General features: G+C 40.5%; 1 protein-coding gene across 1 annotated transcript in view; it reads right to left on the bottom strand.

Moving 5' to 3' along the window:
• The window catches only part of SPATA16 (spermatogenesis associated 16), a 77,519-nt gene that overhangs the window by 34,054 nt on the left and 16,389 nt on the right, over positions 1-27,076 (bottom strand). The window contains exons 3-5 of the mRNA XM_050712570.1: positions 26,496-26,641; positions 16,206-16,295; positions 4,651-4,735 (exon numbers count right to left, since the gene is read on the bottom strand). Of these exons, the coding sequence (XP_050568527.1) occupies positions 4,651-4,735; positions 16,206-16,295; positions 26,496-26,641 (321 nt within the window). The remainder of the gene's footprint in view (positions 1-4,650; positions 4,736-16,205; positions 16,296-26,495; positions 26,642-27,076) is intronic.

Raw genomic sequence — 27,076 nt, 5'->3', positions numbered from 1 at the left:
GTAGTTCCTTCAACATATGCACGGCTGGTGCAACAGCAGTTAGTGTAAGACTCTGGGTGGATGGGAATGACTTTGGGTGGAAGTGCATAGTGGATGCAAGATATGAACCTTGAATGTCAAATGGGCCACACGTTTTTCACAATGGAATAACAAAAGCAATTACATTTGCACTCTGCTAATGTGTTTGGCCTGAGATGTACATAAGCTGTGCAATATATTCACATTATCCTAAGATGTCTGCATCATATATTGGTGAAATCAGGCTGTGACTTCCAAGATGTTTGCAAAATTTGTGTCTGACAACGTCAGGCATTTGGTGACATTGCAGTATACAGTGATACGTCTTTACTTGTGGAATGAAACATCTGGGATATATCACACAGTTTTTAGTCAGTGGAAATAGTTTTCAAAGGTGTGAATAAAACTGGACAGTTTGGAGACGGACTCTTTCTTTGGAATGAAATATCTTAAGTCTATTGTTTGTTTTGCTGTTCCAGCTGAGAAATATCATTGCCAACAATAAATGCTAGGAAGCTTGCCTGACAGTAATAATAAGTAGGTTTAAACTTTGTCTTGCTGCTACCACTGCAAATATCTACCATAATACATTTAATAACTTTCACATTATTATTTCATGCAATGAATTCTATTTAATTCAGTATTTTTAATCTAAGAGCCAATACACAAATCATCCAGTGCATATTCCACAGTGGGTTGTGAACAAAAGTCCATCCACCTGATTATATGTTAACTTGGAATGTATATTTTCAATCCATGGAATGAAATATTTTAGAAGATACTTACTCAACAGAGAAAAGGTCTAGCTTACTGAATAATATTATACATTGCAAATTAGTTTTTCAGCTCTCATCAGCATTATACCTTTATCTCAGAGCAGAATGGAAGGCAAGTATTAATATTCAAAAACAACACAGGGCATTAGGTATTACATATCACTGTACAGAAACTCCAGAAATAAATGATTTACTTTAAAGGGGATAATCAAAGAAAGCTAATCAAAAAGCTAATCAAAAAGAATATTTAAAGTTGCCTTGATCATGATCCATAGGTACATATACAGGGAGCAGATAACAAGTACTAGAGGATCTTTAAGCTTTCAGAGATGACTGTGTAAAGTAAATTGCTGGAAGTGTGGACTGGACAAATAAGATCCCAGTTTTGGGAGGAGAAACGGGGCGGGGGGAAACAGGGGTCATCCATGTAATAAATCACCTTTTAGAAGGGATGTGGTAAATCTTCTGTTATTAAACTATTTAAATGAGGATTTGATAATGTTCTCCAAAACAGTCTCAGCTTTGCCTCTCTTGGCACTGATGCATGAAGGTTGGGTAAAATTCTGTGGCGTTTTTATGCAGAAAGTCAGATAATTCATCAACGTGAGCCCATCTGGCTTTAAAAATCTGACAGTACAAGCCTTGTGGTGTGTCTAAGAGGAGGTACACAGTCACAGGGAACAGATCACTGCTGAAGAAGAAATGCGTAAGAGTTAATAATGAGGAGGGGAGAGATTTGGGGATTCTTTAAGAAGAGCGTTGAAGAAATAGGGCTCTTGGCAGTTGATGTCAGGGATTGAAGGAGTTCAAAGGAAAGTATAAAACCAAAATCAGGAGAAGTAAACCAAAGGAGATACAAGATAAAGACTGCTCTGAGCATGAGAAATAGATCAAGAGAGAAAAACAGTGATTTAGAAGTAGGATAAATAATAAAGAACTTCACAGATGTGAATTAAGGGCCTGAAGTCTTTGCAAAAAAGAAGTCAGTTGAAGGATTTGAATGGTCTGTACGATGTTTTGAAGCTATGAAAGAAGTAGAAGGCAGGCTGTGAGGAGGAAAAGCCTTTTCCAGCAATGAAAAAAATAATGAAGAAACAAAAGTAGTCAATGACACACCAGAAGATTATATATATGACCAACTGATCAAAGCACAGAGTGACAAATCTCTTCTAAAAATCTTTCTTTGGAAAAGTAAAAAAACAAACAGTCCTGTTCACCATCTATTTCCTTCCTCCTCAGAAAATTTTGCTCACAGTTGTGAGCTAATGTGAGTGAGCTCTGGGGCAGAGGAGTAGTTAGCAAGAAAAGCGTGCATCAATAGCTGTTGCTTTGGTTACAAAGGCACATGAGCATGTATAGTCGTGACAAGTTATTTTCAGCTTTACAACATGAAATAGAGAGAATATTAATAAAAAAGATTATGTTACCTCTGCTTGGTCTCTCTGTGGTGGAAAGTCCCAGTGCAGTGTCACGTGCTACATCATACTGCATAATTGTTGCTGTGTGTACTAATGTCATTGAAGTCACCCCTGATGCTGAATGCAGAGAATTCATCAGCTCAGGAAGGAGAAGGTTGCTACTGGTGCTGGGGATATATCTTCACGAACAGTGTTTCTTAAGTGCTAGCTATTAACTTGAGTGGGAGCGGTACTGGGCACCCAGCTGCCTATACTGCGTGTGTGTCAGCATATAGATATTGCTGAATCCTTAGCCTAGCCCACGCTAAAGCATACGCACAAAAGGCACAAAATTGTGGAGCAATCTCTGTTTCCCAGTGAAAATCAAGCACGGTGGGAGATCAAACAAAAGGTTAGATCGCAACCGACATTTCAAAGCTTCTGTAGCCAAAGATGACAGCATCTCAGGTTCAGGCAAAAGGTGGAGAAGTGGTAACACCAGCACAGGCAGTGTGGTGGTGCCTCTCGGTACCGTGGTGGTCCAGGGAGGCCCATGCGTGAAGTCTCCATCAGGATCAGAAATGAGCAGTGAGCTGGGGACTAAAGCAGAGATGAACCAGAGCCCTATCACTGCCAAAATCCTTTGGCCCTTGCTGTCTGTAAGATGATGTTAATGGCTGGAAGTGATTCAGTCGCCCCACTTTTGGTCTGGTTCATTCCCATCTTAGCCCAACCACAGCTTCTGGTTTACACTCTACGAGGAGGTACTGTGATGAGTCTTGCCCTTCATGCCATTTTTTTGGCCCTGTTACCTAGCAGGACAGACTGAACCCCTGGGGGAGAGGACAGCTATGACAGCTTCTTCTTTAAAGGCTTGTTCTTTGAAGCTTCATGTCCATGACATCAAGAAGAGGAGTCAATGGATACCAGTGTTAAGAGACAAAAAAAGATATTCCATTCGAAGAAATGACCCTTTCATAAAACCTGTTTGTGAACTCAAGATTTTAAACGAGTCTGACCCAGTGGGGAAAAAATCAAACTGTTCTGTACAGAAGAAATTCTCTGCTGGAAAGCATATAAGAAAGTTCACAGGCACTGCAAACACTAGCCCAGTGGGTAATTCTCTGAATGAGATGCACTTTGCACTCACAGCAGTACTGAAATTCAGCAGCTCCCAAGACTGAGATTTATTCCATTTTACCAATAAGAATGCAACTAATAATAGTTTTAAAAAGGAAGAATTTACCATGTGATTGAAGGTAAAAGATCAGATTCTGATCTTTATTACCCTGGCTTATGCCAGATGTATTTTGCACCACTTCACATAAAGTACAAGGACTAGCCCTTTTGTTGTCATAGATGTTCTCACAGAATAAACACCAAACAAATGGGATCAGAATCAGACTCTGAAATTTTATCCCAAGGGGCATTAACCATTTTTGCCCTGTCACCAAAGTAAGTTGCACCTGGCCTCCTCCCAGTCACAGGAAGCAGCCTGTGAAACCGTGCCTAGAGAGCCACCCTTGAGGGCAGGGCCACGGTGAGGTGGAGGAAGGTTGTACAAGGCTGAACTGGCTCTGAGGCAAGGCACGCGGGGCTGCGAGGACAGGGAACTCCCCAGAGAGTTATGGACAGCCCGCAGATTGCCTTGGTCTGAGACTGTGTGTGTTTTTGTGGGTGCCTGCCCGCACTGCCGCAAGGCTGGGCCTGCGCTGCCATAAGGCTGGGCCAGGTCCTCCCTGTGAGGCTGACAGGTCTTCCACTGTTGCAGACCTGAAAGGCTGGGACACCGCTGGCACTGACAAGCTCCTGCAGCAACAAGGCACAGACAGCGGAGTATTTAGCATCCATTTACCTCCAGGTGTGTGGGAGCTCTCCTCAGAGCTGAGGGGGGTACCCTTAAACTTAAATTTGTGCTGATGTGGCTGAACTGCTATATCAAGTAAGTATCACTCAAGAGACAAGTCTCATTGAAGTCAATGGTCTACTCCCCACATAAGTAATCTTTGTAGAACTGGGGTTGTACCTAGCTATCCTTCACAGAGCTCTTTAGGTTTCTCTGAGACCATTTGTTACAGTCATTTTTTCCTCTCCTTCCGGTTGAAGAGTTTGGAAAGGTGTCAGAGGATTAGTATCATGGAAATTGCAAAAGGAAAGTGTCACTAAGGTAGGAAGACTTCACAAAAAATAGCTTTGGGGACCATACAGTATCCAGAATTAAATTTTATAGCAGTCCATAAAATTGAAGTATGAGCCAAGGGTTAACAACCTTGAATTTTGCCCTTAAAATTAGTCCAAGAAAATCTACTTCATTATAAATACGGTAGTACTATATAGTGTCCTGTTGATTGATATGCCCAAGAGCTACCTTTGTCGGCAGTGTTTTAAGCAGTAATCCTTCATTTTGGTCTTAATAGTGAGATGGGCACCTCCCTCCTCATTGGGCTATCAATTTTTACCTGCCAATACAGTTTGATGAGCTTGCTTATATGCTGTTCTGTGCCTCCTGTCAGCCAGTACATATAGTCAGCAATCATGGCACTCCTGATGACAAAAGCAGAATAAATGAATGTATAAGGAGAGAAGGATGTATATAGCAATATTTAAAGGAGATAACATTAAAAGAGTGTAACATGAAGTTTGTATCAAAAGATTACAGATAACTCTCAGACTTTGTCCAACTTTAAAACAATCATTAGTAAGCATTTTCAGATAGCTAAACTATCTGCAAGCGAACAACCCTGCACTTTTAAGATCTTTTTTCCATATTTTACTCTGAGCAACTATTTAATGACTGCTCAACAATGTTGTAGTCTGGCTTTTTTTTCTTTTTTTTTTTTTTTTCTTTAAAGTATTTGTGGCTGAAATTTCTTATATGCTAGTACATTTTTTATACAATAGTATCAACATGTATAACACCTCATAGCTTGACAGTCTGAGGATATCAGTGTCTCCAGCAAATTCAGACTTAGTTCACCTCTGATTAAATTTTATCTTCAGAAAAACCCCAAACCCAAAGTAATCAGCTATCTTGCTACCTAATTGAGTATGCTTTAGTACTCCCACTGTCTGTTGCAATCATTGCATCACTTTTTCTAAACTGAGGGATATTAAAAACTATTGTGCAATGGATATTAATGCAGAGTCTTAACAGACTTCAGAAAATCAGTTTGCTTTTATGGCTGCCTCTCTACACTGCTCTTCGTTCCCATTCCTCTAGAGATTCCAAATCCAATTAAATGTGACTAGATGTAATTCCAAATTGTCACTTTAGTCAATTAAACATATAATAATCTTGTGTACCTAATTACTAGCACTGAAAGTTTATTTGTTGATGTAGTGCTATCAATGTGTACTTCTGCATGTTCCCCTTATCATTGCCTATATATTAATTGTGCTTTGACATTACTGTAAATTGAATTTGAAATTTCTCTCTAGTTAAAAGTATCTCACAAACAGTAATCCCAATCCTGTTGTAATACCCTTTCAGAATGTACTTTCCAAGTCTGTATTATGTTCGTAATGAGATATAACCAAAAATACACGGATTTAACAATAAACATTTCAAAGCAGGCCCAGTATCAGGGGGTAACATATTGTTACAAACAGGAACTAAATCTCCCTTAGATGTTAGTGTACAGCTCCCATTAATTTCACTGGGAGAAACGCAATTCAGTAGGATCCATGGATTTCTGCATAAGGACTGGATTTAGCCATAAGCCTTATCCAATGCTCATTCAAATCACTGGCAAAAATCCTCCTGATTGCACTAGAACAAAGAGCAGTTTCTAATTGAACATTGTTAGCCCAGCCGGCACAGGGTGAACAAAGGATGAAATCCTCATTCCGCTGGAAATTGCTGGCAAAACTCTCACTGCCTCCAAACAGAGGAGGATTCCTAATCCCAGGAATGACATACAAGTATCCTATGGATGAAATAGAGAAGGTGAGTGAAGTGCCCAGCACTATGTGCCCAACCCACTGTCAGGTTTTGAAGAGCTGTCCACTGTCTCCTGAGACCCCGCAGGGAAATAAGCACATAGCACAAAAAGGGAGGAAGACTGAACGAATCTGTCAAGTTACTTTGTATTATCGTGCCCGTGGTCTACTAGAGGTGTTCTACAAAGGTTCCAGCTCCTGTGACAGTGGCGTTCACTGGTACCATGGTCTCTAGCAGTGCATGAGAGTGGTGGTGGCCTCCTGTGGCTGCCTTGTAGGAAAGATGGGACTTTCAATCTAAATTTAGAGCAATTCTCAAGTACTAGAGCCTGGTATTTTTTGGAGTGAAATGACTTTAGCAAACAGTCATTTACAAATTGGTATCCTATAGATTTATTGCCCCCAAAACTGTTGTCATTTGAGAGATTAAAACTGGCAAATACTTAACCCTGAGTATCACCGTCTCACACTGCAGTAGTGCTGCCATGGGTCGAATGCAACCAGCTGGATGCAGACACTCGCAGTGTAATTTGCCACCCATACTGCAGGCCGTGGTCTGGTGACATCCTGCTGACAGGACACCACAAGGCTCAGCTTGTGAGCTCCCACTCCTCTGTGGTAATAGTGATTTCTTTCCCCAGCTTGGTACCACTTTCAATGGAGGTGTCAGCAGAGCTCTGGAAAAATCTGGAATCAATTCCTAGACAAGTCACTTCATCTTTCTGTTTCCCAGTATCATCTGTAAAATGAAGACAATCATATTTGACTGATTTGCCTACTTGGTGTGCGAGACCTCCTGGCACAAGCTCTCTCTTACTAATTCTTCGTAGCGTGCTCAGCACAATGTCACTCTGATCATGGCAGAGGTCTCTAGGTACTGCTGCACTTCAGACAAATGCCTTTCCTCTTTATTCTTCGTTCTTAATTTGCTCTTATTTAAATAAGCAGAATTACACTTACATTTCAGGCATTCGTGTTTAGTTTTTAAACATCTGCTTTTATCCCTGCTGGATTTCTCTTGTACCACCATGCATTACACCATGAACAGCAAGACACATACATAAAAACGCTCTGAGCCTTTCGAGCACTTCCATCCCAATTTCACTTCTCAGTTCCTCGGTCATTAGGGAGCACACACAGGTCAGGACCAATGCTTGCTACTGCGACCTCAGGGCTTACGAGGGACTTAAAAAATTCCACTTTCAAAAGAAACATAAGCATTAAGGCTGTATGTGGATTGCCTACGTCCAACCCCAAATATGCCTAAGTCAGAGGGTTTTCTTTAATGGTCTCTGAGGCTTGACTCATAGAGTCAAAGTGACACAAGAGATAGGGAATTATGAATTCCCTGACACAGGTGAAATTATGCTGGCTGCATATGGTTATAAGGCTGGCATTGGGAAATATTTAGGGACCTAAACACTGAGACAGAAACCAAAGGACTGATTGAGGTATCTAGGCAGGTGAAAACCCTGGTTCCCAGTGAACTACGCAAAGGCATAAAGCACAGAACTTGGTCCCCAGGTCCCAGCGAGTACCTATCCATTTGGCCCACTGAAATCCAGGTCACAATGACTTTCAGTAAGGGACGTGTGAGCCCACACTCTGAAAACAAGACTTTGGTAAAATATTCTTTAAGTAAATACTATACTATTTATGAAATTATTGTTTAGGGTCCTCAGCCAGTGATGGGGCTCATTAACATATTTTTCTTTGTCCTTATTCAGAATGAAAGCCTATTGCATGCATATATCTAAAGACATCTTGATCATACTTGCTTTTTTTTTCTTTTTTTTTCTTTTTTTTTTTTTTCTTTTTTAAAATGTCTGTATGTCTAATGACATTTCAGCAAAGCTGAAAATCCTTCCTTCAATCATATGACTATCTGGAGGTTTCCTTCTTTATGTGGAAGGCTCTTCTTTATTTTAAAATAGACTCATTTGTCATATTTTTTTACACTATAAAATGCAATGCTTCCATTTCCTTCAGTGTGCTAATGAAGAAGAGAGAAATTTGCTTTTCCAAAACTGAGACAAAAATATCAAAAAATGAGGGATGAAATTCAAACTGTTTGATTCTGAAGCTTCCCTTCTTATGTCTGATGAAATTTTCCAGGGAACAGTTAAAGAATTTAGTTGAAATAGTCACTGTCCCAGGTAACTCTGCGATTCAGATTATTCTTGCCCTTTCTGTTTGTGTGTATGTATCAATCTCTTCTTGTTTGGGTTAGCTCAGTATTACTTACACTTTCATCTATGCTAAATGCTTGCTGTCTATTAAAAAAAAAAAAGTTTGAAATTTCAGCTTGCACATTGAATACAGTGGTCCAAATACAGACTGATAAAATACTGAATATAGGTCAACAGGGGAATCTGTGATGACTAAACTAGCCATCCACTGCGAATTACAGTCAATTTTAGAAGTAAAATTATAGGTCAAATGAAGCACACAGAAGTCTGTAACATACTGAGGGAGTGCATTCTTATTAAAGGTTTATGAGGATAATATATATCTTGAGAATGAAGCTGAGTTGCTTTAGACACATCACTGCTACTCCATACCTAAAAGGAGCCGTATGGTGTGTACAGTAGAGGATGTGTAGGATTATTTCCCCTCCCTAACAGGGATTTGGGAAGAGCAGAAAGCTGAAGTCCTTGAAGAAAGAAATTTCCCAGTGTATTAATGGATTCACAGGAACCAAATGAGGGACCACTCCCTGCCCTGTTACTATATCAATATTATGTGTTAAATGTGATGTGTAACGTTATCAAATATGGCTGATGTATAAAATATATATGGGTTAGGATAGTATAGGCACAACCATATTAGCATTTTTGCCATCTGCTTCAATCACAGATCCTAGGGATGTGGGCATTTGTGAAGAGCTGGGCAGTAAGAGGCTGTGGACCAGGTCAGTTGGGGTCTGCTGATCCGCTGAGTGCAGACTTTGGACTGGTGAAATCGGCCAGCAACAGACCTCACTCTGATTTGTACCTCTCAAGGGTTCAACTTTGAACTTTCCAGAGCACCGGAAACACAACCGGAAAGGTACAAAAGAAAGGGAAAATAGCTCTCATGTACGTCACGCAATGCATTTTTTTCTGGATGAAATTCCATCTTTTATTTTTACAGTTTTGAAATATACTGGTATTGAAATCTATCAGCAAAGAACAGATACATGCATTCTCTTTCTACACAATCACTTCAAGTGATATTCAGAAATATTGACCTCTTGTTTACAGAAACCAAACACTTAGCGCTACCAAACCCATCTGTGTTAATGTAGTAAGCCTGGATCAAAAGGTGTCTTGCTATATCTGCTCAATCTGGCCACTTGGTGGTGCAGAACAATAAGATATATTTCCATATGTGCAAGTGAACAGCACACCACAGATCTCAAACTGTCTTCCTCAGCCCATCTACAGAAATGTATAGGCCTTATAATAAAAGCATCAAAGGTGGCTTTTGCTGCCTGACAGCTGCTGACACTAACAGTGAGTGTGCAGCCAAATTCTTTGCAGCGGCCATGCAAGTCTGTGACAAGAAAATGGATGGTGTGGACACTGTTCTGGAATGCACCAAAGTGTCACATTTCCAAAAAAGACAAGAAATTAGCATCGTTGCTAAACAGATATGTCCTCGTTTACCACTGTAAACACTGGAAAAACAAAAGGGCAAGGCTCAAGGTCAGCTCCTTGGGCTTCCATTGCTCCCCCTGAGCTTCTCAGAAAGGAAGGAAACCCTGAGGGGGAGAGGAGATCTGTGCAGACGGCAGAGCCTTAGGAACAATCACAGCCTATGCACGTTACAGTAACTTTCACTCTTCTATGCTATTCAGCCCCAATTGCTGCTCAGATCAGGAGGCTGATAAGTGGCAGAAAATTACCTTTGCTCCCTACTTCAAGTGATCTCACCTGGTCTGCAGTAAGTGGTACTAATAGAAGGCCTCAGCCAATGCCATTTGGCATTGGTAGTGTGCAGAGCTACTGTTTGGAAGTGGTAAGTGTATCTGTTCTTCCCCACCACTCCTTTCTAATTTAACAGGAACTTTAATATTCCTGTTAAGGTCATCTCTGATGGAGACACCTGGGTATTTGAGATCTATCTTGTATCTGAGGCTCAGCATTAGATTATGGGAGGAAACAAACAACTCTTCTGGATGACTTTTTCTTATCTTTTTTTCTGGGATTAGAAAGGGAAAATGATGTTTATAGCTAGAATAAGGAGGAAGTAGTTATTGTAAAGTGATTATCCCATTTGAAAAGTGGACAATAATAGAAGTTATTTTTAAAACATCTCTATATGTCTTAAATAAATGTAAGGTTGTTACTTTAAGGTTTATGGAGATACATGAAAACCATTAGATGAGAGAGAAACAGAACTATAGAATACTGAGCAGGAAGAAAATTAGTGATGTGAGGATTTAGCTATATATGACCTTGCCTCCAAATGGAGGAAAAGGAATTGTGTCAATCCCTCTGCTATCTGTGTATAATGCCTTAACATTGCTAACTCCTGCACAGAACTCACTAAAACTCACTTTTAAACATTTTACCAGTGAACCTTAAACATGTTGGGAAGCTGCTATAAAACTTTTTGTCCTGCCAAACCCTTCCAGGTTGGTGATAGAGTATGCTTGCTGCCTTCACTGAAGTCTCTGGGTCAGTAGCTCATTGCCAGAAAGTAGAAATGTTTCCTGCAAGGAAAATGGCACCTGCATTTAGAATATATTTATTACAAGTATCATTATCTGTCTGGTGGCTGCATGCAGATAACAACTTTCTGCATTGTCTTGAGACTGCTGTACCGTGATAACGAATGTTTCCTATTTAAGGGCAGCTGCCATGTAAGGACACAGAGGATGCTTTGCAGATGTGAGCTGAGAAAAACTGCAAAACACGGGGAAAGGAGAGGTCTCTTAAAATGGTGGGGGATGCTCAAGACAACAGGGTGCTAAGCACAGCAAGATCTCATGCTGTGTGACTGGGCACGAAACAAGCAGCAGTGAGCATGGACATGCTGCACAGATCACTGGAGCTGTGGAGGCCCTGATGCTGTGGTAGCTTCATGGTAGAGACGTTTTGGGAAGGGATGGGGTAATTGGGATGAATTGCTTGATGACAGAAATACAATGAAACTTTGAGGGACAAGGACTGTGCTTGTTCTGCGCTCTAGCTGGTGCTCTGCTCTCATGTATCTCTTTGCACCTCATGCTCCCTGGCTTGGGGATGTGCCTTGTGCTGTTGTCAGTGTTTGTATTTACTTCTAGCAGGCGGCAGTGATCGTGGAAAAACTGATGTGGAGGCTGCCTCCTGTCCCTGATGTGACTGCCTGCCAGAGCACACTGTTGTTTGACACCTGGACAGTCTCAAGTGATAAAGAATAATGTGTGCGGTGCAGAAATAACGGCCAGTAATTCTAGACAGAGGCTAACCTCATATGTTGGTGTCAAATTAAATAATAGGCAGTATGGGCTTTCCTTTGGGCTTTGACTGATCCTAGCACTTGTCAAAGCTGCTTTCCTAGATGCAATTTATGAGGTGTGCCATTTGCAATGTCACCCTGGGGACATGGCTGGCCACGAATCCCACAGGACAGCTCGGGTGGCTCGGTGTGGGGGCAACCGGACCCAATTCCCTGCTGACCCCTGGCCCAGGGGCGCTGCCTGTGCAATGCCCTGGCCAACAGTGGAGGGCCCCTTTTCCTCAACAGAGCTGCTGAAGGTGGCCATGGGGGGTTCGTTGCTGCCTGACCCCACACAGCCACATGTGGGGCACCCACCGTTGCTGGGGCCTGCGCTGAGTTCCCCTGCCCTGGCTGGGAGAGTTCCCTCCATGTTGGTGTTTCTATGACAACCAATGTTTTTCTTTTCTTTTTATAGAATTTTTCCTTTTGTTTATTTCTGTTGAGGAAAAGTGGAAACAATTAGGTTGGGGAAGGAATATGAACTTTCCCGTTCTTCCAAGAGTGGGCCCAGGCAGGGTTGAAAGGTGGGCGGGCCTACTCCTTCAGCTCGCATCCCCAGCCCAGGGTGGGCCTTCGTGCCACCGCCGGCTCTGTGAAGAGAAGCTGAACATACCAACTAACCCGAACTGTGCAGCTTTATCCACTGCCTTGTCAGTTCTGACTGAAATGACAACTGGATTCATACAGAGGGCTGAGGTCTGCTCCTTGCAGACCTGGTTCGCTTCACAGCTGGTGGGATTATATAGGTTTTTCTTGAATAGGAATGTCAAAAAGCTGAGTCAGCCCTGCTGCAGCTATTCAGATCCTAAAGCTCCTTCCTCCTTAAGGATTGCTTACCCCTACTCTGTGCAGTCAGATGAAGATGAGTTGTTTGTTCTGGCAGAGGGACAGACAGTCTGTTTTCCCCTACATGTATACAACTAATTTCAAGTCACTAGTGTTCTAGCTGGTGATAAAAGAGCTATCTTAAGCTTTTCACAGAACACAGTGACACTGTTAAATCAGCACAGCGATTTGATTAGCAGAAAGATGAGAGCTATACAGCTTAATGATAAAAAGGGGCAAAATCCCTTCTGTAGTTTAAACTTCAGATTCAAAGCAAATAGGCAGTCAGCTTTTCCTGTAAGTTACAAATCTTCACCTTACTACTGTTTCAGTGTCAGCAATAGGCTGCACTATCTGAGTGAGAAAGAAAAATTGCTTTCATGCCTTGTTGCTCATCTGGTCAGACCTCTCACTGCAGATGTGTGACAGGCAGCTGTGGGGTCACAGCCCGCCAGGCTCGGGACTCGGAGAATGTGCAGGCTCTGATGCCTCCTTCCCCAGGAGCTTTGAGGGTCACCCTTGGGTGTTTGTCCCCTTTCTAGCACTCTTACCCTTGAGAACAGCCCATGGTTTGGCTCCTCTGTCCTTGGGACTAGTATGGACTTCCTAGGCTGTTCTGTGGCTTGCATGTCCCCTTGCATATACACATCCCTTGTCTCATCTTTCCCTAAGGAAGCTGACTTTACATCCCCAGAAAGGTGGGGCCCCCTCAGCCTTCTCCAAGAGCCTTTTCTCTTCTTTGTTATAGAAGTGAGCCCAGAACCCTTCTCTGAACTTTCCATTCTGGTTATTAAGTGATCTTCTGATCAGCTGTGACTCTGTATCCTTTGCCAGGGTACGTTCAGTTGCTGCTATCAAGGATGATCCTGAGCCTAAATGCCTTGTAATGTCTAAAACTTCTAGGTAACTTCCAGACTAAATTTATGTATAATGAATTTATGCCCATTTGTTCAAAGGCCAAGATGGTCTTTCAGCTGAAATAGGTTTGCTCCCTTCTGAGGTTTAAATCTTTACTGTGCTTGTCAAGAGCAGTCTCCGAACAATAGAGGATAAATATATTTACTAGCTGACACCTCAGTGAAAGTGGCTGCATCACTTTAGAATTCATCATTTGCAGATGCTCTGACCCCACACGGTGCTTCTAGGACTGCTTTACAATACCAAATGGCCTTAAGGTGCACTCTACATGGTAGCACCCTATTACAGTACTACCCTGAAGGATTGCTATGCAGTCAACAAAATTCAGGAGTGATGTAGTTGTGGGCATATCAGTTGCCTTACACTAACTCAGATGTCCTTGCATTCAAACTCCTTCATGCACTTTCTGTGGGCTGACAAGCACTAGTGAAAGTTACACACAGAGAAACTTGGGAGGTACTTAAATTACAGTTGACCTTACGCTAACTTTTGACTTTCTCTGAACCAAATAATTTGGTCTGGTATATCCTCAGAGATGAAATCTCAGGGGATCTCAGCTTGATAGGCAGGCTGAGTTAAATGTCATTATCTGTGCTGTTTGTGCCAAGCAGTACTGTTTACAACCAACCCCTCCTGTTCACATAACCATACGGTGTTCTGGGTGTATTTAACAGAGTATACAGTGATTTAAACACATGCTGGGGATAGAAAGGCAAGGAATACTCAAATAGCATGCAGAAATAAATGACAGGTTATGATTTTAAAAAAAAACAAGTTCATATTTCCAGAAAATGCAACCAAATGTCTGTAACGGGCAGAGTGCATGCTGCACCTCTAATGGGGCTTGACTAAGACCAGAGACTCCAATGAGATGCCATAAGTGGTGCTAAGCTTAGTTTAACACAACCTGCAAAAGCAGCTCTGCACAGTTGCTATAACACTACGTTAAACTAGGCTAAACTCTGAATGCTGCTATAGTCGCTGCTTTTTGGAACCGCTCTGGATTCAGTCTGTCAGAATGTTCCTCTCCTTTACAGGAATACATAATCTCATTTAAAATCATCTAGTTTCCTGAAAGCATCTCAATATGGGGAAAAAAAGGCTGACACAGATCCCTTTTGCCTGCTGATGTAGTAAACTTACTGATTGCTTATCTGCAGTAACACCAACCACAATTTTCTTCATTTTTGAAATCATATTTATGAACGCCTTGGTTCATACTGTCTTTTTATATGTAGGCGTTTTTAGGTATTTTTTTATGAAATACCAGTTTCTGAAAATGTGTTTTTTAAAAAAAAAAACAAACTTTTTTTTTAAATCCTCAGCCTGACTTCAAGGGGAAAACAAACACCAACCAACGTACAAACAAAACAAAATCTTCTTGTATTTCACCTGTCAGGATACTAGTGAACTTTTGTGTTTGACAGCATCCTGAACAGGATTCCGTCCCTATCTGTCGCAAAACACCATACTTTACTAACACCGCCCTAGAATGTCTGTCTGATCAGTGCACCTCAGTTGTTGATGACTGTGTAGATAACAATTTCTCTCTGAATCAACACCACAAGAAGATTTTTGGGAAGAAGAGACCCTGATCAGTGCTATATAAAAGGAAACCTGGGAAATATAAAAGTAGATCTGGGAAATATCACATTGCTGCAGTGTTTTTGAACAAAATGTCTCTATTCCTTAGTTTGAAAGGGGTTTGTTTGAAAAGGTTTTTTTTTTTTTTTTTGGAATTTACAGTAAGTGAAATATTCCAGGTTCATCTGAATTAGTATTTCCAAAGAAATTAGCAAAAATTTCATTGTCTTGAAGAACTGATGTCTTCTCCTCATCCTGGCATGTGAAATCCAATGCAGTTTATTTTGACACACTCTTGATGCTGTCCTGCAGAAGGAAACTGTTTGTTCCTGTTTTTGTGTTTGCTTTTTTTTTTTTGGCTGGAGTCCAGCACAGAAAATTGGTGTTCATCTTCCCAAATCCTTTCTGCAACTCTGCTTTGATAAAGTGTTTTTCCACTTCTCATTCAAACTGTTTTCCTGCTATTTTAATAGCTTCAGGGTTCTACCACTAGTGTATATCTTAAATGATAAGCAATGTGACCCTTTCAGTCTCTTGCCTAATTCACGTTGACTGTTCTGCCATTAGTTAGCTAATGATTTGCAAAATATTTTTGTGCTATACCTTGTGGTCTTCAGCTGAACAGTCCTCTGTAAGTATCTAATGTTAGTAGTAATGATGATACATAGCAAGCTGCCATTGCATTTCCCTGCACATTTCTTTCATTTAAGCATGTTCAGTGGTTTAAAAACTTCTGTTGTGTGTTGAAACTTTTAGTTTTTGGCAGTGTAATGCACTCATGCAAGCAGAGCTTCCTCTTGCAGAATTTTCTCCTGCCAGCAGTTTCTGTTCACACCAGCAGTCTCATCAGCTGCACCCAGGCTAAATTTTGCAGCATATCACAGTGTACATCGAGATCTTGACTTTTTTTTTTTTAAATCCGCTCAGAACACACTTGAGCTTCTGCCCAAGGTACAGGGAAAGCAGGAAGTAGAAGATGCTTGTGTGCATGTAGCTTTTGCCCCAGTGCCTCCCAGGGACCCAACCAGGGCTCACCCCTACACCTGAGAGTAAGTACTCCTATATGCATTAGTCTAACTGCAACCAGGGACATAATTGGGATTATTCATGTTACTCTGACTGGGAGGTCTGAAGCTCTGCTGCATGTGAGATCACATACACAAAGCTCCCACTGACTTTTAAAAGCTTGGGTATATGATGATAACCTTACTACTGAGACTACTGAGAGCTGGAATGAAAGAGATGTGGAGAAACCGTTATAAATCCACGAGTGCCAGAGTACCTTGCAGCTTCAGAGTATCTCTCTAAACACCTAAACACGGCAGCTTGACGCAGGTGATTCCGGAAATAGGCTGGATTCAGAAAAATGCTCCTTTAAAAGATAAGAGAGATGGGCAAGTTTAGATCTCAGACTTTTAAATCATTAAAAGCCACTAATAAACAAACTGTGACTAAGATGAATCCACTATATGCTTCTACACATCTCAACAGTCACTCTGTATGCCTCAAATGTAATATGAACTATCATTTTCTCTCTTGACAACTGTGACAACAAGCATTATTAAAATTTTTATTGAGGTTATATTTATAAATGCAGTTTCATTAGGGTTCTGTGTATTGTTATGGAAACACTTCTAAAAAAAGTTCCTGTTGTAATATGCTATATTACCTTTAGCTTGAGCATAACATAAGTATTTTTTTAATAAATTAAATTAATTAATTTTTAATTAAGTAATTTACAATTTGTTTTAATGCTAACTTTGATACTGAAAATATTTAAAAATCTGTGATAGGTTCTAAGTAAGTGGACCTCGGCATGCTTCTTATAGCCTTAACTGTAGCAGATGCAATTCCAGGTGTAACAAATTATAGGCTTTAAGTCAATACCAGAAAAGGATGTAAGGGTAAAAATAGCATAAGCCAAGTGGTTAGATTGGCAGGCAGGGTATCCTTCTGGTATAAGCAGGGGAAGGGCGAGCATGACAGCTCCATCTACATCTAATTAGTTCCGCTTGTGAGATCTCCAACATGTGACTGCTACTCTGGTCAGCGCTTTTCCCAGTGTTTGGAGAAAAGGTACATAAAGCATGTTCTAAGATGCAACATTAAATATTTGTCATTATTTACATGTTTTATAAAGTATTTAATAACAGCTTACCACATCAACAAAGAGATTAATGCTTTGCCTTCTATTACAAAGATGACTTCTGTCTTCCCTTAAACAAAACATCTCTGTGCACATTGCTTAAAGCTGTCTGAAGCTTAGTTGTTGTTTTGGATTCCAATGCCTTCATTGAGTGCTACCTGTAGTTTGTGCACGGCTCGTGCACAACTGAAGGAAGTGCAGATCTTGGTGATGGGAGGCACATTGTTAGATTTTAGTGCACTAAAAGTATACAAAACAGCACTGGATGTTAACCCACTTATGTTAATGGGGTAAACAAGTCACTCCTATCAGTAACAGATCAATAATGGCAACAGCAAACCCGGGGGGGGAGGTTCTCAGCCAAGTGTGGTTCAGGTCTGAAGTTCAGAAAATACTAATGGTCACCAAAACTTAACCAAAAAGAAATCGTCACAACATCAAATGCTGTCAGCATTTAATGATTTGACCAAAGCAGTAATACCTTACTTAGATGACAACTGGTACTTCTGCAAGCTATTTTAAAGGAGATTATTGCTGCTGTAAACTGTAGTCAACAGTTGATAATAGTAATATTGATTTTTTTTCTTTTTTCTTCAAGTTAGCGGTTCTACCACAGTCAAGCAATAGCACTATGAGGGCAAAAATTAAAAAATCAATAATTCCCTGGTAGTTAGCAACACATTTTCCTGTAAGTCTTTGAGCAGGATGTACTGTGATAGGCTTATAATAAATATAGAACTGTAGCAGATTTTCAAAGACTTAGGTATCAGATCTCTGCTTTCCATCTTGATTTCTTACTAGTCTGAGAAAGATGAACTGCTTCTCTTGATCTATAAACTCTATACTGAAAAATATAGCATGCTCTAATAGCTTAAGCAAACATCAGAAAGCTACCTTTGACTATGTGGCAGTCTGCTAGGTTCTCTGTAGCCTATACATTAGAAATGATTTCTGATGACTTCTCTACCCAAAAGGAGTTCCTTGCTGTACCAATACAGCTCCAGTTTAGCAGCCTTTATGTAGAACAGTGCCAATTAATGCTGTGTGTGCACAAAAATTGTGCAGTTTTCCCTTTGGCATTTAAATCTGACTCTGACGTATTTCAGATGCTTCTGGTGCAAAGGAAAAAAAAACAGTGAAAATAAGAAGCAAAGGAATTATACAAACAAAGGTTAAGAGGAAAACCCTAATTCCAGGAAGTTCTCCTTCAAATCGAAGCAGATGGGGGACCCATCTGGCCAGGCAGCAATGTGCCAGGCTGTGCATACTGAGAACAAGTCCGTGCTCCAAGATCCACCTCCAGCCATGGGCAGTCTTGATACTAGGCTGGTTAATCCATTAATTAGGAGAGATGTGCTTCAAGAGGGAGGCTTGACAGAAGAATGAGGCAGGGAAGAAGGCAGTGGACACACCGGCTGCAGCTCACAGGACAATCTCTGTGTGTGGTGGTTTGTGCCGTAAGCAGAAGCATCGGTCCTTTGGTCTTCCTACTTGTGTGCTTCTCAGGGATCTTCAGGTAGGAAAAGTTGCTTCAACAAGAAACTGAAAATGGACAGCTCTTATTCTGCACAAGGAGAATTTCTAATCCACAGAACTGCAAATAAAGTCACTACATCTGAAGATTAAAACTTGTGTTCTTGCCAGGTTTGCCCCCCATCTGTCAAATGACTAAGTTAAAGTAAACTTGAAATAGATTTTCATTTATTTTTCATCTTCACTGTAATCCAAAGACTGCCCTGTTAAAAGCCTTTCGTAAATCATTTGGTCAGTTTTTCTCAACAAAACAGTCCTTAAGTAATGCTGTATATCAGCCTCTTTTTTGACATTTTCATTTTTTCATCTTGACATCTTCTCTTAAAAATAATACAGTGTTTGTCCTATTATCTTTCTTCTAACTGCAAGGAGTGGGGGGAGAAGAAGGCATCAACTCTCTTCCCCATCATAGCAATTGGAGTATGTGAATCAAAGATGCACGTATTAGTCTGTGGCTTTCTCTCTCCAGGTGTTTCTTTCAATCTTACTGCCCAGTATTAAGGAAACAGGTACAGCAAGAAACTCGGATTGCTACATAAAAACTGGCTGCTGGAAATCACATTGCCTTTTCTCTAAGGTATATATTGTCTGTTGAAGTCCTTCCCAAATGCAACGGGGATTTAACTCTAATCTGACTGACATGAAAAAGTGCCTCTACTGCAATCCACTGCATCATTTGTGCTTGGCCTTTATAGGCCAAGAAAAAGTCAGCAAGATGATTCTATAGATGAAGCAAGTGAAAAAATACACTTCGCTACTGAAGCAGATAACTCATTTTTCTTGCTAGTACTGGAAGTAAAAGCTAGCTTGTTAGTAGAGGTGAGAGATGTTATTTGTTAAATTAGAGTGACAGAGGCTTTTTCCTTTTCTTAGTTGTCCGTGTCTTCTTTCAATATGGTGTGGTCTTCTGTACAAATACATTTTAATAGTCAATTGTAATTGACTATTAGAGAGGAATTAAGTGATTTACCAGAAATAAAAATTCAGTGCTAAAGCAATATACACGTCTGTGCAGAGAGACGTAAGAGCATTCGGCACGGCAGTGGGCTGTGTTGCATGTCCACACGTCGCTGGTACAGTGACTGTACAAATGGAGGTGCTGAGGCGTTCTTCACCACAGCATTAAATACAATGTCAGAGCAAGTAACGTGTCAACCAGTACTCAGAACCATGTATTCACTTCCTGTAGACTAATACAATGCTTTTATCTTCAGTGAATACTGTCAATCAGTATAGCTGGTGATCCAGCCCCAATATGCTTACAGATGAACCTGACAAATCCTGGCTGCTGTACAATTAGATTGAAGCTCAACTTTCTTCTTCTCCCTTGTTTCATCTACATGGCAGGTAGCATATTATATGCAGTGTAGTACTATTCTTACAGCTGTTTGTGTCTGCTGTGCTCTGTTCTGTGATCCCAGGGGCTGGATCACCAGCTGGTTTAAGAGTTCAGCTCTACTACAGACAAATTCCTGATCTTACAGTAGCCAGGAATCGACCTTGCCCTATTTTCCTGCACTTCGTGTGTGCAGTTACGTTGTGATTTGGGAAGTTTTATTTGGGGAGCCTATGGCGGTGTATTTCCTTGCAGCCAACTTTGTATTCCCATCCAGTTTTCTTCTGGTGGTTTCAGTGCTACCAGTAATGAGCAAAGGGAGAAGGAATGTGGCTGTGGTGAGGAGAGCCATGTGAAGGAGGCTCTTGTGAGGACATGTGAGGGAGGTAGAGCCTTTCTCCCAAGCTTGTTTTCAGTCTTTCAGTAGCTGGACAGGTGTCCTGTGTGCCCAGAGGAATGTTTTCTTCCCACCACCACTGATGCCTGGCTGTGACTGCGCCCACCCCGCCCTGTGCTCAGGGACCTCTTTCCCAAGGGAAGGAGCACCCTTCCCTCCCTGCCCTGCCCTGGCCACCCTGTTTGAAGGAGTGATATGCAAAATCGGATAGCGGCGGTTATATAGAGAAACAAGCTGGAGGACAAAGAGGTAGGACCACTCAGCAGATGTAGTTACAAGAGTAGCTATACTGAAGACTGGTTGTTGAGGCAAACCTGTCAGAGAATAGGATGGGTCTTTTTGGTGGCAATCTGATAATTCATTAGGAATCCCTTCTAATACAGTCATTGCCACTGAACTAAACCAACAGCTACAAACAGAGGCAGAAGAGGTTCTACCAGACTTATATGAATCAAGGAATAAGACCTCTGATACTGAAGAAGGACATCTGACCTTTCAGTGCAGTCAGATTTTTTTTTTTTTGTACAACCAAACAGAAATAAGTGCAGTTATGGCATCTACAGGCAAGGACCTTCAGTGCACAGAAGAAATCATCTCATGAAGTTTTCATACCTGAGCAGATAGAAAGGGAGGAAATGAGGGATCCCAATAAAGCTTTCACACACACAACACCTTTTCACTGCCAGTAAAGTGAAATATACCTGCCATGCTAAAAGGTTTTGCAGCAGCTATTTGCTTTGAATTGCAAGCATAAGATAAATGTGCTATGTGGGTCTCGATTCCTCGGCTGTGAAGGTAGTAAATAGGAGAATGTTCTCCTGTCCAGAACAAAAAGATATTAAGGAAAAACATGTTTCAAAGCTCCTAAAGCATCTAAACACAAGCAGAGATACTCTGCATTTCCTGTTGTGTTTGTACAACATGTTCCTAGCTATACAAATGACATTTTCTTTTCTTGACCACCAACTCTTCTGATTGCTGTTGTGCATCTCAGCATTTATAGAACAGTCTGGTGTTGCTGGACTCTTCCTTCCAAGAGGAGTCATATTTCTTGCAGGGCAAGAATAAGTAGGATCCCACCACACATTGTGTAGATAAATGTTTTTGCAATGTAACATTATCGAAGTCAAGGGGAATACAGCCTTTGACCTCAATGAAGAAAGACTCAGCACATAAGATAGGAACTATGCCACTGATATACTGACCTAGAAATAACATAGGATTGAGAGTTGAAATCAGAGAATTCAGAGAAATTAATTAAAAAAAAAAACCCACAAAGTTGAAGTACGTGGAAATATTTGAAATGTAGTATGAGAAGGAATTATTTTTTAAGAGTACTTCTGGTTTATATTATCCTGAGAATCTCAATGGAATAGCTTTGTATTAATAATATCTCATCTATTATGTATATTGCAATATGCCTAACACAATTGCTGAAGTAATTAGATGCTGCTAATTCTTCTCTTTCTCTTCCCTTTTCTGAGGAGGTAAAGTGATTAGGAGAGTAGTTTAGAGCAAAGTATACATTACATTACAGGCTTCCCACAGATTAGCAGCATCAGCCATTATGTTTCTTCTTTTTATACTTTTACCTAAAAATCTGTGCTGCTCTTAAATTCTTCTTCTTTCTCCTTTTTAATGCCCGCTGACTACATTGTATCATGGCATTGTTGCATTATTTATTTTTTATTACTTAATATTTCACTAGGATTGCATTGTTCTACGTACTTTAATACAGGCCTGTTTAAAGCTGCGAAATAAGGAAGATAGGGAATTAAGAAGTAGCTGATTAATCCAGATTACTGAATTTTTAGTCTGCAAACTCTGAATTAAAGACTCCTTTATTCTGTCTATAATTCAAGGACCAAGTTTTGAGGTGCATTTTTTTTTCTGACAAATGTTGCATAAAGCCGGATGGTTAATAATTATTTTAAACCTTCTAAGAGTGTTTGAAAAGTCATGGGGAAAAATGTAGAGGATTTAGAATCAAATCTGTAAGGCTTGTGCTGCACTAGGGTTTTTTCTTTTTTTTTCCCACTGTGCCTCCCTAAGAGATTCCCTCTGTTAAGTCATCACTAAAGCAATCGTGCACTACTTAACAGAGGTGCTATTTTCTACTTCATGTGTCTCCCTATGAATTGTGCAAGAGGCATTAGAGAGCTCTGCCTTCTATCGAACACATAAAAAGGCAGAGCAGGAAAAGCTTCACAGATTTATTACATTCCCTATGCATTGCCTTTCTGGAAGGGAGGGAGAATACTGGCAGTGGGTCAGAGCTGTGAAGCAGCCTAAAAGGACACAGGAAAATCTTGCTAACCCCCAAAGAATTTTGAAGAGCTCCATGCAGCTTCCTTCATGATAATGAACTCAATTTTGAGGCATTGTTAGTGAAATATGTTGCAATGCCTAATTCCTCTTCCTCTGCTTGGCCCTTACATGATTTCCAGGTGGAGTTTGTGGGGAGAAGGGCAGGGAATGAAGCCCAGGGCTGCTCTGGGTGGAGGCCGGTTGCAAATGTCCTTCATGGGGACACTTCGTAGAGCACCTCCCACCACCAGGTGTGGACTTATGATGATGTGATGGTAGGACCATTGGGATGAGTTGTGGCAGGCAGCCCTGTTCCCTGGATGAGCAGCTTATTTCCAGAGGAAATGGCACCAGCAACCGGGAAGGGAGCGATCAAATGTGGGCAGAGATGAATCAAAATGCTTTTTATCACTTGCTGCTGGGTGGATGATGTTAACATCAACATCTTCTAGTCTTTAATCCATATACAGGATCTGTGTGAACACCAGTCTATGGTGATGGAACTGGATCAAGCTACGTGTCTGTCATTCTTCAAATCTTGTGTGCCATGAGGACCATAACGGCTGAGGAAGCATAAGTATTGCAGGGAAAATCATGTTTCCAATAGAAAGGTTCTCTGCTTTTTTTCCCATGTGCAAACAGCAGGTCACATGGTGTCAACGTAGATTAATTTTAGATTGCTTGGAGGAAAAAAGCAAAATAAGCAAAGAAACCATAAGGGGATATAGAGTCTTATCGAGAAAGTCATGTATATCATGTTTTGAAGGATCCTCCGTCTTCAATTGTCTTGGAGTTCAGCATTGCTCTCTCCAATTTTGAACAAAATTGAATCTTAACAGTTGCTGAGCTGTGTACGTGATGCACCACAGGTTGTTGTTCCACATGCAACTGCAGCTTTATGGATTCCTCTGTTGGGCCTGGTCCTCTGAAGAGCAGACATAAATGAGGGACTGTTCTGCTGAAATGCTATGCTCTGCTTCAAGATTACTCTCATTTGGGGCAAAAATTCAACCACTGGCATTAGGCTGAGCAATATAAAGCCTAAGTACTAATCTGAGGTTTCTTAGTCAGTTCTTGACTTCTCAGACCTTTACTGTTTTGCCATCTGCTATAATTGAAAATTGCCTTCTGCAACCAAAGGGAAAATCTAATTTCTCAGCAAGCCATATGGGGTTATTAAGATCATTAAACCCTGGTATGCCATAATGCCTGGGCCAAAAGGACCACAGGGCATGTAAATATTGTGTGATTCATTTTATTGCTTCAGACTGCAAGTTAGGAATTGTTTTGATGGCTATCCTTATGATGAAAAGTGGTGGTCAAGTATGTTACCACAGATGTTGTTTGGTGAGGTCAACCCATAGCACGTTTCTTCAGAGCTGTGACAGATAAGTGCTTTTAATAGTTTGGTCGCAAAGAATAAATATTTTATATCAGTCTGACAAATGTTTAGAACCCAAGCAGTACTGTCAATTGGGCCAGCGATGCTAAAGGCAGCCTCACAGTTTGATATTAAGAAACCCGAGGACACAATTGCCAGTTTTCAGGTGAACCCAGACTTTGCTTCTCAAACAGGATCTCTACAGAATGATCCTATCGTCTAGCTGATGACAGAAAATGTACTGCCTTTCCTTTTTTAAGAATGGGAAAGCTATCCCCATGCAGATGCTTGTTCTTGAACATTTTTATAACTGTGCTGCTGGAATTTTCCTCTAGTTAGTTGTGGTATTTCATAAGATTCCTTCCAAGCAAAAACCACTTATATATATTTGATACAACTATGTATGAGAATATTAAAGCTGATTTTTGGTTAATAAAGCTTCAGAAATGAATGCAGGAGCTGTGAAATTTACATGAAATTAAAGAAAGAATAGTTCAGTAAATGCAAATAAATGCAGAAATGAATATTTTAATTTGGATTCATGATTAATACCAAAGGATTACCAGCAAACCATTAAAATGTAGTGATGACATAAAAACTCAATGGGAATAAAAATCCTATATGCACTATTTAACTGATGGCAGTAAACTATTTTTAGTAGGAGAGCTGAGAGAATTTATTTGTTCTTTTTGCAAAATATAGCTGTTGATTATATTTCAGGTTTTGTCTTCATGTAAATGACATCTCAGAATAGTTTTTACTGGCATACTCTGTGTATCAGTTCCTGCATTTTACAGTGTAACAGACATGGTCATTAGATTTATTCCCATTCTGCAAGTTATTAAATGAATTATATTGAAGATAGGCATTACTGATTGCCACTTTCCTTTGTGCTATGTAATGCAATGTTAAGTACAGATTGTTATAATTATGTGTAAGAAAAGAAGAATGAAAAAATTTTCCCTCCTCGATTTTTCTGTGATCCCTATCTGACTGCGTTTATTTTCACAGTAGATTGTGGTTTCTATAGGTCAGGGTTTCTGTTTTAGGACAATTGAAACCAAAGCATGTCAGAATAGGTTTTAGTTTCCATAGTACTGTGATCACTACCTCTTCTCATTCTAGCATTCTTGGAAATCACAGGAAAAGAGAGAGATCGTTACCATTTTTTCCAGAAGTGGGAGTCCAGTCAAACTTTGTCTCTTTTTTTTTTTTTCCTAGCATGGTCTTTGAGAAGCCATGAGAAAATGTGGTTGTTTTTTAATGTGTGTGAGTAGTGTGTGTTTTTAACAGGAACCTCTCAGTTTTCCCCACTTCCTATGGTTCGGGTCCCATAACAGAGTACTCCACCTGAAAGGAGTATGGGCTGTATGCCTGATAGGTGTGCCCTGAAGTGCACTTTATGTGCTCCAGCCCCTCATGGGCATTCAGGGCATCAACCTAGCATGGTCCTTGGAGCTAGTCTGAAGGTACACCCCCAAGTTGTGTATAGGCCCCAGGTAGGCTTTGTAGACAAAAAGTGCTTGGGAAAGGGGTAGAGATGAGTGTGGAAGAGATATGAAAGACCTCATAATTATGTCAGGATTCTCAGGCTTCCCATGGCTTTGTTTGCTTGTAGATAAACGAACCTGCTGCCATGACGGCGTCACATTGCTATTCCAGCGCATTGTTCTTTGCCACTGTCTCCTGTGAATTAGGCATAAGCATGTGGTTCCTCTTTTGGTGTAACTACTCTTTTGTAGTTACATTCATTTGAGATGATTGTGTGAGAAATCTCACCCTGCGCTAATTGCAGTGTCCATCCTAATACATCTTGTACGAGGGAAGAAATGAACAGAGACCTTAGTAATGAAATGCTGCTGGCAGGACATGCATGCGCTTAACAGAAACTACCGTTATGCCTGAATGCTAATTAAAGGCAGCACAAACCCAGCAAAATCCTAACTCATTTGAAATTAATGGGACTTTCAGCTCCACCATGTGCAAGCTTTGTTTCTGGCTTCTTTATGTGTTGGTGTGGTGCAGGCTTTGATGTGGATCACAACTGAGCTCATGAAGGAATTATCTAATGAAAATAATTTCAAGTCATCCCTGACCTAATCTGGCCTGAAAAAGATCAAAAGCTCATAATATCATTACGGCCACATAATGCTGGGTATGTTTATATTTGTCTAGCGTCGATATTGAGGGTGCCCTGAACTATCTGTGAGACTCATCTGCATATCCTTACCTACTGCATCATCAAAGCAGTAAATGTATACATGGCTATTGCAGCTTAATGCCTCAAATTCTGAGAATTATTCTGTCCTAAGCATCAGTGACGTATAAGTAGTGGTTTATTGATTCCTCTATTCTGATTATTAGACTGATTCTTCTTGCACAAGATGTATTCATAGTATTTGTTTATTTTTTATTTTATTTTTTTTTTTGTTTCCAGTCTTAGCAGCCTATCTAATCAATCTTTATTCTTACCTGTGTGAATGATTCAGAGCAAGATCTGGCTTCCCCAGTTTTAAGTAGCAGGTTACAAGCTTTGTCTCAATAAAGCTGGCAATACTGGAAATATCTTCTGGAGATGAATCAAAGGGTTTGCCTGTAGCAGCACCTTTACTGCAAAGCTTTACAAGGAAAAAAAAAGCATTGTTTACTAAAGTTATAATATGGTTTTTGTTAGATAGAAATGCATTTTGTAACTGATAAATGGAGAAAACTGACTTCTAAGTAAAATATACCCTGACCTTAACTACAGTTAGAACTACAGCAATCGGTATAAGTATACGTGAACATAAAATAAAATGCAATGGCATCTTCCCGGAAGGGATAGTCAAAAGAGCAGATAATAAGCTAAAAACTAAAAAGCACTGTTAGGAAAGAGATTATATTTTTCCTCATTTTCAAAATCCAAGGCTTGTCTCCAGGCTCCCAAAATCTGTGGCCGTCTTGAGACTATGTTTGAAGAAGGAGTCTCAGACAGCTATTTTCTTATTTCAGCACAGCCAGTGGTGAACTTTGCCTTAGTCCTACAGCTAGGAAAGTAGAGAGTGATGCAAGTC

Source organism: Cygnus atratus, chromosome 9, assembly GCF_013377495.2.
Source record: "Cygnus atratus isolate AKBS03 ecotype Queensland, Australia chromosome 9, CAtr_DNAZoo_HiC_assembly, whole genome shotgun sequence".
Classification (NCBI taxonomy): Eukaryota; Metazoa; Chordata; class Aves; order Anseriformes; family Anatidae; genus Cygnus; species Cygnus atratus.
The sequence above is the reverse complement of the archived record's forward strand: the minus strand, read 5'-3'. Positions and strand labels throughout refer to the sequence as shown.